The following is a 12,902-nucleotide window of genomic DNA, read 5'->3' on the forward strand; positions in this document are numbered from 1 at the left end:
TCCACTCACCTCTCGTCCTTTGCCTGTGATGAGAGCGGCCAGAGGTTTGGCGTAGAACCGTGAGAATGTGAAGCCCAGACATCCATACATACTGTTGGCTGTTAACTTGAGAGCCTTCTGACGGATATCATACTGGAAAAGGCAAACACATCTTATACAATAACTTAGTTAATTACTAGTAGAGTCATCCTCAATATCCAGGGGTTACGCTCACTATCACTCTCTGCACCCCTGGAATATGTCATAGCAAATTTGAAGGTTCAGTGTGCGCCACCTTGTTGATGACTTGAGCAGACTAGTTCGATCCTTTGATGAACATCAAAAGAATCTTGCGGTCACGTAATGGTAGAACTTACTGTCTTTGAAATCGGACATCGCTCCTCTGTAATCTTCAAAGGACAGGTATCAGCCTAGTGATTGGTCAGAGTTTTTTTACCCGACACCAATCAAATAGCTAGCAACCTGCCTCCAATTTTGCTACGACATATTCCAGGAGAGAGCGAAAGTGAATGTAACCCCTTGATCCTGAGGATGAGGTAGAGTTTGCAATGGTCATCAACATTTTACCTTAGGGAATTTCTAGCCCCGCCCCACAATGGCGATGGATTTTATAAATGTGTTCGATTTTGACTATTAAGGGTCTACTAGACAGAAATCATGAACTGTACAAATTTTGAGTAGATTTGACCCAAAGGAAGTTATTTTAAGTAAACAGAGGTGGGACAGACGGACAGACAAACTGATGATGGTTGTAACAGTATCTCCTACAATCTAAATAAGGGGACACAAATGGCAACTGATTTATTTAATAGACCTTTACTCACGACAAATTTGTCATGTTCTCTCACTGTGATATTATCTTAGGTTTGTGTAATGTTAATACATTTATGAGAGTCCTACTGTTCATTTAACTATGATACTCTCTTACCTGTGTGTATTGCTCGTGAGAAATGTCGCCTTTCATCATCTGTTTCACCTGTCGTCTGCTCTCCACTAACTTGCGAATTTCTGTTGGCAGGATACCAGGTTCTAGATCTGGTTCTGGTAACTCTGAAAACATATCCTCCTCTCCTTTCTGAAAACAAAGAACAGGGTTTAATTGTATCGTAAACAGAGTACACAAACCCACACCCACATCATTGTGGGAGTTATATTGATAGTACAATTTGATTTATCTTTGAAATCTTTGTGATAGGGATGGAAATGGAACTTACTCACTTCTGCTAACAATAATCCCTATCCATTGTTAGATTTCCTGCCCAGGGATAATCCTGGAGGGGGACATGGGGCCATTGACCCTTCAAAAGTGAAATTGACCCCTCCATGTTCCAACTTTCTTTGATTTTACATAGAATGGCCCCTCTTAATTTTGATATTGACTAAAAATTGCTGAAATTGCCCAGTGCTTTCAAATTCCAGGATTTTCCCTGCCTGCCTATTTCTTCTTTGTACATTAATTATTCAATTATATTAAGGTACTCCTAAAAAAGTTTGAAAGTCTGGGTTGAGATAGATGTTTTCCTCGAAAAACTCGCAATAAATTTGGCAGGAGAAACTCATGGTTTTTAATACACAGGCCTTTACAGACATACATGCAGATGAATAGTCTCACTCTGTTTGGCACAATAACAATTGACAAAGGAATTTGAGAAAAAATGAGATAGCAACTTATTCAATCACTACACCTAATATTTGCATTACTTAAAGCATTCATATGGATTTATTAGGGGGTTTTGGGAAACTGACCCTGGAATGAAATTGGGAAAAAACCATTTGACAAATTAGTCTTTTTGGGAAATCTTGATAATCATTATACCAACTCTTAACACATGAAATTAGATTGTTTAACTTTTATTTAAGCCTGTCTTTATGACAACAGGATCCTTCTGTCCTTTCTACATATGCTTCATTTTGAGAACTCAGTCGATCCAGAGGAATTTATTTAAATTTATGCATTTATTTATTTTAGATTTCCCTATTGGGAATTTTAAAGGGGTAAATTGGGAAAAATCAGAGACTTTTTCAATTGGGAATGTGTCCTTTAACCCTCTCACCACTGTAGACTATAATGGACTCATCCAGATATGTGCATGGTAGAGTCTACTCAAGTTACATAGGGATGAAAGGGTTAAACAGACCTAAAAAGTACTCTGATAAACCCCTGATTTACTTTGAAGTCCCTTTATTTTGATTGTTTCCCAGATCAATCTAAGATAGTAAATTAATCTTGAAAGATGTACTTACAGTTTTCTGTTTTTCCCCTTCTGTGCGTTTCACGGTTGTGAAACAGATGTTAAACTCCTGAATGATGGATGGGTACAAACTGTTGAAGTCCAGTAGCAGGATATACTTATCATAGAAACCTACAACCAAAATGATACAAGGTCATCTGAGACAAGTATTTTACACACATGAAGGAATTTATAAAACAAGGGGCCAGATCATATCCATGATCATCCCCTGTGGTCTTCATAGACAAGTGATCCGTATATATATTTATCACATAATGTACTGTGTTATCCAGTGAATATACCAATGTCGTATTTTTTTGCGTATTAGCCCATGTAATATGACCTATTAGTCCTGTGTTTGGTTGTGAGTTTCAATTGTTTCAATTGTGACGTCACGCCTAGGACAAGTACATGACGTCAGACTTGCGCATTGGAGGTTTCATTTCAAGGTTGCATGAAAATGGTCATTTTACACGAATAAATGCCACAAATCTTGATTATGTAATAACAAGAGTACCGCGGGGCGGAACAATAAACGCCCATCGAATGCCATATAGTATTATATACTTTCTTATATTGAAATAAGATCTGCATCATTCAAAGAGTGGTTAGCTGACATGCTATAAAAATGTAGGAGAAAATCTCTGGACAAAAAATCAAATACTGAAATGAACAAAGGGCAATTACTTTTGAAAAAATCGTATCATGACGATAATGAATACCAAGTTTTAAAGAGATCCGTTGAAAAATGTAGGAGAAGATTGCCGGACAAAAATCAAATACTGAAATAAACAAAGGGCAATAACATTTAGAAAAATTGTTGAATCAAAATTCTTTTAAGGGAGACACAACTTCATATCATGATTATAATGTATATCAAGTTTCAAAGATTTCAGTTGAAAAATGTAGGAGGAGATTGCTGGACAAACAAAAGTTTACGCNCGTATCATGACGATAATGAATACCAAGTTTTAAAGAGATCCGTTGAAAAATGTAGGAGAAGATTGCCGGACAAAAATCAAATACTGAAATAAACAAAGGGCAATAACATTTAGAAAAATTGTTGAATCAAAATTCTTTTAAGGGAGACACAACTTCATATCATGATTATAATGTATATCAAGTTTCAAAGATTTCAGTTGAAAAATGTAGGAGGAGATTGCTGGACAAACAAAAGTTTACGCCGGACGGACAAACCCATACCATAATACTCTTGTCAAATTTGACGGGTGTATAAAAGGTATCTTACATTTGTTTTCATTTCACATGAAATATTTGAAACGTCACAAATTTTTCATTTTAGCTTCCCAGAGGCTCACTAAATTGAAAAATACTTAAGATTCGTTTCATAAATCTCATATGAAACGGAAACTCATGCAAGATCCTATAAATATACAAATATTTACATGAATTTCCAATTAAAGAAGAAATGTGTTGCAGCAACATCACATACAAAGTTAATCAAACTGAACCTCTTTTTGTCAAATAAAGTTGCTGCAATATTGACATTTTAAGGTCTATCCACAAGAATGACAAGTACCTAAACAGCCACTGGCTAACTGATCAGGTGACAAAGACGTAACCATTTATAGCCTACCTCGCTTGGGTTCCAGCACCAAACCTCCAGCATAGGCAGGTTTTCGTCTTCCTTTTGTCGGAGCCTTCACGTCACCATCTTCATCCTCCGCAGATACCTGTCAGTAAAATACATAGCATGTTAACACTTAAGATCACCAGGCATATAAACATACTATATAACACGGAACGAGATCAAATTTGTTTGCAGCTTGAGAGAACCCATTAGTGTATGCTGCCCAATAATGAATTCTATAGGCTGTTTAATATGAAACATTCACATATTTGCAAACTTTTTGAAATTTCCATGGGAGAGATTACTCGTGCTTGGAATTAAAACAAAAGTGTGTGCAAATACCTCCTTGGGGGGAAAATAACACTTTTAAATGGCATCTTTTGAGCTGTTCTATAGTTTCAATTCTTAGAAATTCTTGATATTGTTTATCCTACACCAATACTCACAGAAGTAGCCTTTTTCTTGTATTCTTTATCAGGAACAATGAAGTTTTTTTCTGTGAAAGCATGTAGCAGTAGATACTCGTTTCTCTCCGATCGTCCGCCCATCAAAGTCCTTGTCTAAACAAATAAAACATGTAACTACATCATACAATGCATTAACTGATGTTTAATACCAGGACCTGAATGGTGCAGTCGACATGCATCACTTTCGTCTATTTCATGAACATGTTAGCAATGAAAATGATGATTGTAATGTAAAATATGAAGTACAGTTTTAAGGGATTTCCTACAAGTTTTTTACATGCTAATAAGGAATTTCCCCTCAGATGTCCTGTAATATGCTGTAAAACAGGAAATGCTTAACCCCATTTGATGTTGCTCTTTTCACCTTTAATAAGAGGGCAGTAACAAAACAACAAAACAGCAATTTCAACTTTGGTCAAAATTTGTTTGTAACGCCACATAACAAACATTTGGCACAGCCAAAATAGCAGCGTAGCATCCCTGTTTCATGTCCCTGTTTCATGTAAGCCGTCCAATCCATAAGTTCAAGATTCTAACAGAACTATCCATTGTATAGTAAAAATATTTCCTTCTTTAAATTGCCACGTCAGGGTTTCCAGACACATACCATCACATTGCCACAGATGTTTGTGATTTGTAAGGCCAGAGGCAGGACGTTCAGTTCGTACATTATACGCAGAATTAGTGTGGAGTCCACTAGCGTCATTTCAACCAGCTGCAGTAACTGTTTCGCAGACCTGGAATTAAAGGAGTTCATAATACAAAGCAGCTGCAATGAAGGAAATTAATATCTAGAACTGTAAGCCAAAGCTGATTCGAGTATACCCCCCTAACTTTGTTGCAGGGGTATAATAATGAATACCTCTTAATGAAGTATAGGTAATGTTTTGTAACTTCAAAACATTTTTGTTAACTTTTTTTATATTATAGGCCCAAGAAAATACGGATTAAATTTGTTGTTGTCTACATTCTAATTTTTAGCTGGTTAGGTTTCGAGTCCTTATTATTGTTTCCTGTCCACTATTAGAATCCTCCTGTGTGCTTACTTAGATCACATGTAACAAGGCAAACTATTGGAAACAATCCATAGTCCTAAATTTCTGGACAGACTCCAGTTTGAAAAATGAAGGAAGGGATGTAACTCTATATTTGGAGGCAGCAAATCAGGCATTTGTAAGTTACTGAGTATTTGAGGCATGTCCTGTACTAAGTAACACAAGGACGGAATGTAACCTACAGTCCTCTCGCCTAGTAATGGCTGGGGACTTATAAACATACATAGTAATGGCTGGGGACTTGTAAACATACATAGTAATGGCTGGGGACTTGTAAACATACATAGTAATGGCTGGGGACTTATAAACATACATGGTAATGGCTGAGACTTACAAACATACATAGTAATGACTGAGGACTAATAAACATACATAGTAATGGCTGGGGACTTATAAACATACATAGTAATGACTGGGGACTAATATACATACATAGTAATGGCTGAGGACTTATAAACATACATAGTAATGGCTGGGGACTTGTAAACATACATAGTAATGGCTGGGGACTTGTAAACATACATAGTAATGGCTGGGGACTTATAAACATACATGGTAATGGCTGAGACTTACAAACATACATAGTAATGACTGAGGACTAATAAACATACATAGTAATGGCTGGGGACTTATAAACATACATAGTAATGACTGGGGACTAATATACATACATAGTAATGGCTGAGGACTTATAAACATACATAGTAATGGCTGGGGACTTGTAAACATACATAGTAATGGCTAGGGACTTATAAACATACATAGTAATGGCTGGGGACTTGTAAACATACAGAGAAATGGCTAGGGACTTATAAACATACATAGTAATGGCTGGGGACTTATAAAACATACATAGTAATGGCTGGGGACTTGTAAACATACATAGCAACACAAGGACGGAATGTACCCTACGGTCCTCTCGCCTAGTAATGGCTGGGGACTTGTAAACATACATATGTCATTTACCATACATGTTTATAACAATTAACAATATTTGTACTTTCACTTACTGGTACATGTTTCTGACTTGTTCATAGTCAAGCTCGAAGCGTTTCTGTTTGAGTATAACATTAGCGAGCTCGGTGAGGTCGTAGCTTCGACTGCGGATGAGCTCGCGGGAAGAGATCTTGACGTCACACAGCAGGCGACCGCAGGTGATGTACTTATCTGTGAACCCGGCACGCACTCCTGCATGACCCTGGAGACATGGATAAACTGAATAGACATTTGGATATGAAAACTTTTTAATACTCCCATTCATAATGTAAAGTAACTTTTTAACACTTCTGCTTTCTGACAATAAATAGACTGTAGAACTACAATCAGTTTGTTTGGAAGTTATGACACACCTATTGTTGACTGGGTTTGTAAACTGATGTTTTATCGGACCCTCAGAGCGTCTGGTATTCTGGCCCAACTATGGTAAGGAGCCAGTTTGTACCAAGATGAATCTATTTAGGAGCCATGCCTATTAAAATATAGCTTTGTTGAGGCTTCTTCCAGCAAGTGATCCAGATGGAAGACTAATCCCTGGTACAAAGTGATTTTATAGGAAGTGGTTTGTGGGATCACTTAGTCATGGTAAGGTACGTACCGAGAGTTTGGGCATTTTTGTTCTCTTGAGACGCCCTAGTTTGGACCAGTGAGGAATCTTGTTGGCGCTGATTCTGTGGAGCAACACATCCAGGTCAAACCCATAGATATCATGGCCCTGAAATTGTACAAAGTAGTATACCTGTAGTCTTGAACTACTACATCAGAGCTCCTATCGTCTAGTATTTTAATGATTATAGACAATAACACAGCATTGATTTGATATGTCCACCTAATAGGATCAATTACAGTTTGTCATAATTAACAGTGAGGGTAAACCTCATAATCATGTCTATCTTTCATAAATAAAAGATTTTCAAAGTTAAGCCATCATTCATGATCTAGTAAAGTTACAAGAAAATAACAGTTGATTTTCAATGCTACACATAAAACACATTAATTAATTGACAGATTTCCGATAGAAGTGATTTAAGTTTGTTATCAGACACTACTACTGTATTTCATAATCTGGCCTGTAATATACCTTACCACAACAACATCTGGGTCAATCTTGTGAATTTTGGCTAACATGAAGCCTAAGAGAGCTCTCTCATTTTGGAAAGTTTCCATTTTCATATTGCAGCTCTGCAATAAATAAAAAGTTCCTTTTACAGCTGGAGACACTCTACAATCCTGATACACTCACTTTTCTTCAAAAACATTTTATATTTGGTGTAAGGCTCTTAAAACAGTGTACAAACTTCCCCTCAAACTAATCAACCTTGAAAAATATAGCCCTGCTTCCCCACACCCTCTCCTCGTCAGAGACACAGGAATATATTAAATCCGATACTGCCGATACATCTATAAAAAAATTCCGAGCAGGATCTTTGCATCCACCACCCTACGATTTTCAATAGTTTTATTAACTTTGATTTTTCTCTTCTTTTCTCCATTTGATAGAAAGTCTTGTCAACAGTAAATGTCTGTACGTCAACACACAAGTAACTACAATCTATAACCTGATAATGGATCTTAGAATCAAGGTGTGTCATTCGTTGTAACAAGTCCCTATCAAGGCAATAGTTAAGAGTGGGATTTTACAGCATATTAAACCAGGGACTGATATAAATCGGAATCAATTCCTGTTAAAATTGAAATTTTCATGTGTGGAAATACTTGTATTGTCCACAGCCCTACAATTTACATTGGTTCTATGTTCTATTTTCCCCCTCTTTCTCTATTTGATAGATAGTCTTGTCAACAGTAAATGCATCTCCTATAACTTTTGATTAAAACTTCACTGGGTTTGACAGTGTTCTTTCAAATTAACTAAAACTGAAACTATAACTGAAAAAAGATAGAAATTTTCCAAGAAAACTGTCTGTAAATAATGGATATCAAATTATTGACATAGAACAAGCTTAACAACACAAGTTTTCACTTTAAATAATTTTACAGAAAGGAATAAGCTACCAAACAACATCTTGAATTTTTATGCAAACTGCACTATCACTAATTATCAGGGAGAAGCGCAAGAAGTGATGAAACAGCCAAGACAAACATGCAGAATCATTGTACTTAAACATCTGGACCACATCACATACAAAACAAGGCTTAAAATCCTCTAGGCAAATAATCAAGTTTTGTTTATCTGTGTTTTACGTCCAATTAACAGCTAGGGTCATTTAAGGATGTGCCAGGTTTTGGTGGTGGAGGAAAGCCAGATTTCCCAAAGAAAAACCACCGACCTACGGTCAGTACCTGGCGACTGACCAGAGTAGGACTCGAACCCGCGACCCAGTGGTGGAGGGCGAGTGGTAGCAGAATGTCAGACGCCTTAACCATTGCAGCCCCTAAATCAAATGAAATATTATCCGACAGATAGATGGACGGAGTGCACACCTATATTTCTTTTTTATTTGTCTAGATGGTATTATTATGTATTTGATACTGATTTTTTCGGCATGACTATAGCTTGGATAAAGCATTTTTGAAAAGAAAACCATACCCTGCAGGACTTTTAGAAAAAAAATAACCAAGGTGAAATAAACAAAATATAATCAACAACAGTTTCCGAGTGTAAACAAATCAGTGGCAATAGACCAGGATTCAAACCCTTGACTTCTGATCGTTTTTACTCTCACTGTAACAGACTGAGCTACGGAAGGATCCTGGTCCAACTGTACTAGTTATAACCAAATCAAAACTAAGGGGAGGTTACTGTACATCTGTGCCACGCTTTGACCATCAATGCAATCTATGGTGCAAGTTCGGATGGTCTAGCACTTATACTTTCAGTGAAACTAACTTACACACAAAAACTTAATGTTAATGGAGATGCTGACAAAGTCAATGGACCATGACAGGTAGGCTGCATCCAGCATTTGATGCATGGGTTGAGATGTACCACCAAAGATGCATTTATGGTCCAGGTTTGGTTGGTCTAGCACTTATATAAACTATAGACGCAAAAACTCAATGTCGACGCAAGAAAAGCAACACCTAAGTCTCGCTACCACTACTCCGTGGCGGCGAGACAAAAACCAGAGTTCAGTGGGAAAGGGATTCTTAAGATTCTATGATACAGTTTATAATGAAAATGTATGTCCATGTAATCTTGAACTGATTTCTCTAAGCTGTAAAAAAGCTTCTGTGAATGCATGCAGCAACAGTACTACTAAATCACAAATCAGGAGAAATCATACAATAAATCAGGACACAGTTTTACTCAGCATCCCACATAGAAACCACTTTACCTTTCCATCGGCTGCTTTGTATAATCCAGAATTGAAAACAAAATTGATCAACATTGTCTTAATTAATAAACACAAAAATATTATATACTGATCAAAATGTTGACAATTCTGAAATACATCAGTAACTTGAACTGAACTGAACCATCTATACGAAATTATTGATTAATTTGTGTTTCTCCCTAAAAACTTCCGAGTGACATTTTCAAAGTAATCTTTTCAAATAAAAGAGTGATGAATTATCAATAATCTAGTAACTTTTTATACTTACACTTCACAATATTTGAGATATAGTTTCAAAATGTCAAGTGTATATTGAATTCATAAAAAGTTTAATTATAACACAAAGGCCCAATGGACCTGTACCATTCACCTGTTACACATCTTGCATTAATGGCCGTCAAAGAGGGACCAAGTCCAACAAACTAAAACACGCTACAGTTACTTTACACCTTACAGTTCTTTGAGGATTTTACTGTCTGATACTCCAAAACCTTTTCAATTTTCTTAAGAAGTTACTGTAATAATCTGACCTTCAACGATAGTCTAGGTTATTCACTCAGATCCAACACTTAAAAGCTACAGGCCAAATATATGCCTTGGTCTCTAGGTTATTATAGTGGTAAACTGTTTAAAAGTTTGAACACATTGACCTCTGTGGCCTTGAAAATATGTCTTGGTCATTCACTGGAACAAACTTGATAAACATCTAACAAGTATGCTACAGGCCAAATATCATCACCCTAGACCTATTGGTTATTCATACGAAGCTGTTTCAAATTTCTCTATACATTAGTCCCATGTGACCTCGAAAAGAGGCGAGTCATATATTTGAACAAATTTGATAATTTGCTTTTTTTGTCGGGCTCAATCCCAGGAAGCTACCGGCCTAATAAATGGCCTCTCTGACTTTCAGTTCTTCAGCAGGAGTTGTTTGAAATTTTGACATATTTGACCACTGTGACATTGAATATTAACAAGTCTTTTATGTTTGCAAACTATGTCAAGGTCCACCCTAGGATGCTTCCATCTATGCATCGTAACTCTAGGCATTTCCTTTCTTTAGCAGAAGTTGTTTAAAGGAATAGTTGACGGGCGACAGAGGCCCCACCACAGCAAAAGCTCACTTGCTCTTCAGACAGGTGAGCTCACGAACATTTTGTGATCTTACCTCCTTTTGAACCTTGTCCTTGAGGTCGTATGGAAAAATACAGTCATTTGGCTTGCCGAGAGCTGAAATGATAGTTTTACGATTTTCATTGCATAGTAGTGGTAATCTTTCTTAAAAACACTATGTAGTGTAATGCTGCCCAACTTGTAATGATCAACTTTTAAAATTATGTTGAATAAATCGACATAAAAACAGAAATTGCGTAAATAAAATTAAACCTATTCAGGGTTAAACATCAAGGCCAAACATAAAAATATTTGGTGCTTCCGGTAAACCTAGGCCAAACAAAACAAGAGGCCCAATGGGCCTGCATCGCTCACCTGGTATAAAATTCACACTTGTAACCTTAAAAGTGATCTAAAATAAAGCTACAGGCAAAATATCAGTATTTATGATTAAAATTCGTTCAAAAGACCGTTATTTTTTTTTAAAACATTTCACCCCTGTGATTGAAAGTCGAACAAAGTCATTATGTTGAACACATTGTATAGCCTTTCATCTCAGGATGCAACTTGCAAAGTATAAACATCCTGGGACCCATGGTTATTCATAAGAGGTTGTTTAAAGATTTTAAACAAATTTGACCCCTGTGACCTTGAATATAAGTCAAAGTCATTCACTTTAACAAACATAGTAGTCCTTGATCCCAGCATATGCTACTAACTAAATATCAACATCCTGAGCCTTTTGGTTATTCAGAACAAGTTGTTGAAATATTTTAAACATATTTGCTCCTTGTGACCTTGAATATGATTCAAGGTCATACATTTAAACAAACTTGGTAGCCCTTGATCCTAGTATGCTACTGACTAAATATCATCACCCAGGGCATTTTGGTTATTCAGAAGAAGTTGTTTAAAGTTTTTAACATATTTGACCCCTGTGACCTTGAATATGGGTGAAGGTCATTCATTTGAACAAACTTTGTAGCCCTTCATCTCAGCATGCTACTGGCCAAATATCATCACCCTGGGCATTTTGGTTATTCAGAAGAAGTTATTTAAAGGTTTTTTAAGACAATTGACCCCTGTGACCTTGAATATAATTGAAGGTCATTCATTTGAACAAACTTGGTAGCCCTTCACCCTAGCATGCTACTGACCAAATATCATCTCCCTGGGCAGTTTGGTTATTGAGAAGAAGTTGTTTAAAGTTTTTAACATATTTGACCCCTGTGACCTTGAAAATAGATGAAGGTCATTTATTTGAACAAACTTGGTAGCCCTTCATCCCAGTTTGCTTCTGGCCAAATATCATCACCCTAGGCCTTTCGGTTATTAAGAAGAAGTTGTTTAAAGTAAAATATTGACGCCGGACGACGCACCACGGCATAAGCTCACTTGGCACTTCGTGCCAGGTGAGCTAAAAATACGACCCTAATTTTTTGTGCCTACCCTAAACTTTTGACGGCAAATTTCAAAGAAGCACAGTCAAACTTTTGTTACCTATCTAACTACCCTAAATTTTCCAACATGTTACAGGAAACATGTATTTTTTTGTCTGGCCTAACTATATTTTTATTGGTAGTTTATTAGTCCTACAACAATGTTACTTGTCCAAGATTTCCATATGGAAACATCTCCAACACAAAACATAAAAGTAATTTACTGTATGGGACATAAAATAATTACTGCCATGAAGACATAGTGAAGTTCTAGGAAAATCTGACAGTTGTCATGCAGTAGGCCTATACCTGTATTTTTAGCAGGTTTACAAAAGATATTTTAAAACCTATCCATAATATGATATTGTGATAACATATTTGTTCACAGGTCGGAAAGAGCAGAGTAGTTTGGTGATTCACTAGTCCTTGAAGAAATCTACTAATCTCGGACTGGAGGATTAGTTAAGTGTCAAACCCTGCTATTGAAATGATACGCTGAAAATCTGTTGTGAATGACTCAGCATCAATTCCTGACTCCTTCCTATTCAGCTTGTTTAGATGGGTATAGATTCCATTACTTTAACCACAGGTGATACATTATATTTTTGTTATTTGCATAACTGAACTTTCATCACTTGCATCAATTGAATTTGATGTTGCCTAATCAGGTAATATCTGTTTAACTCATTCACTCCTGAAATTTCATAATGAACT

The 12,902-nt window shown here is 36.5% G+C and overlaps 1 protein-coding gene across 1 annotated transcript in view; it reads right to left on the reverse strand.

Annotated features, from left to right (window-relative positions):
• The window catches only part of LOC110462429 (DNA polymerase alpha catalytic subunit-like), a 40,805-nt gene that overhangs the window by 13,458 nt on the left and 14,445 nt on the right, over positions 1–12,902 (reverse strand). Inside the window, exons 17-26 of the mRNA XM_021516378.1 lie at positions 10,805–10,866; positions 7,427–7,522; positions 6,939–7,055; positions 6,355–6,542; positions 4,897–5,026; positions 4,269–4,382; positions 3,829–3,925; positions 2,245–2,363; positions 929–1,075; positions 10–132 (exon numbers count right to left, since the gene is read on the reverse strand). Of these exons, the coding sequence (XP_021372053.1) occupies positions 10–132; positions 929–1,075; positions 2,245–2,363; positions 3,829–3,925; positions 4,269–4,382; positions 4,897–5,026; positions 6,355–6,542; positions 6,939–7,055; positions 7,427–7,522; positions 10,805–10,866 (1,193 nt within the window). The remainder of the gene's footprint in view (positions 1–9; positions 133–928; positions 1,076–2,244; positions 2,364–3,828; positions 3,926–4,268; positions 4,383–4,896; positions 5,027–6,354; positions 6,543–6,938; positions 7,056–7,426; positions 7,523–10,804; positions 10,867–12,902) is intronic.

The sequence above is a fragment of the Mizuhopecten yessoensis genome, unplaced genomic scaffold (genome assembly GCF_002113885.1).
Source record: "Mizuhopecten yessoensis strain PY_sf001 unplaced genomic scaffold, ASM211388v2 scaffold10797, whole genome shotgun sequence".
NCBI classification, from domain to species: domain Eukaryota; kingdom Metazoa; phylum Mollusca; class Bivalvia; order Pectinida; family Pectinidae; genus Mizuhopecten; species Mizuhopecten yessoensis.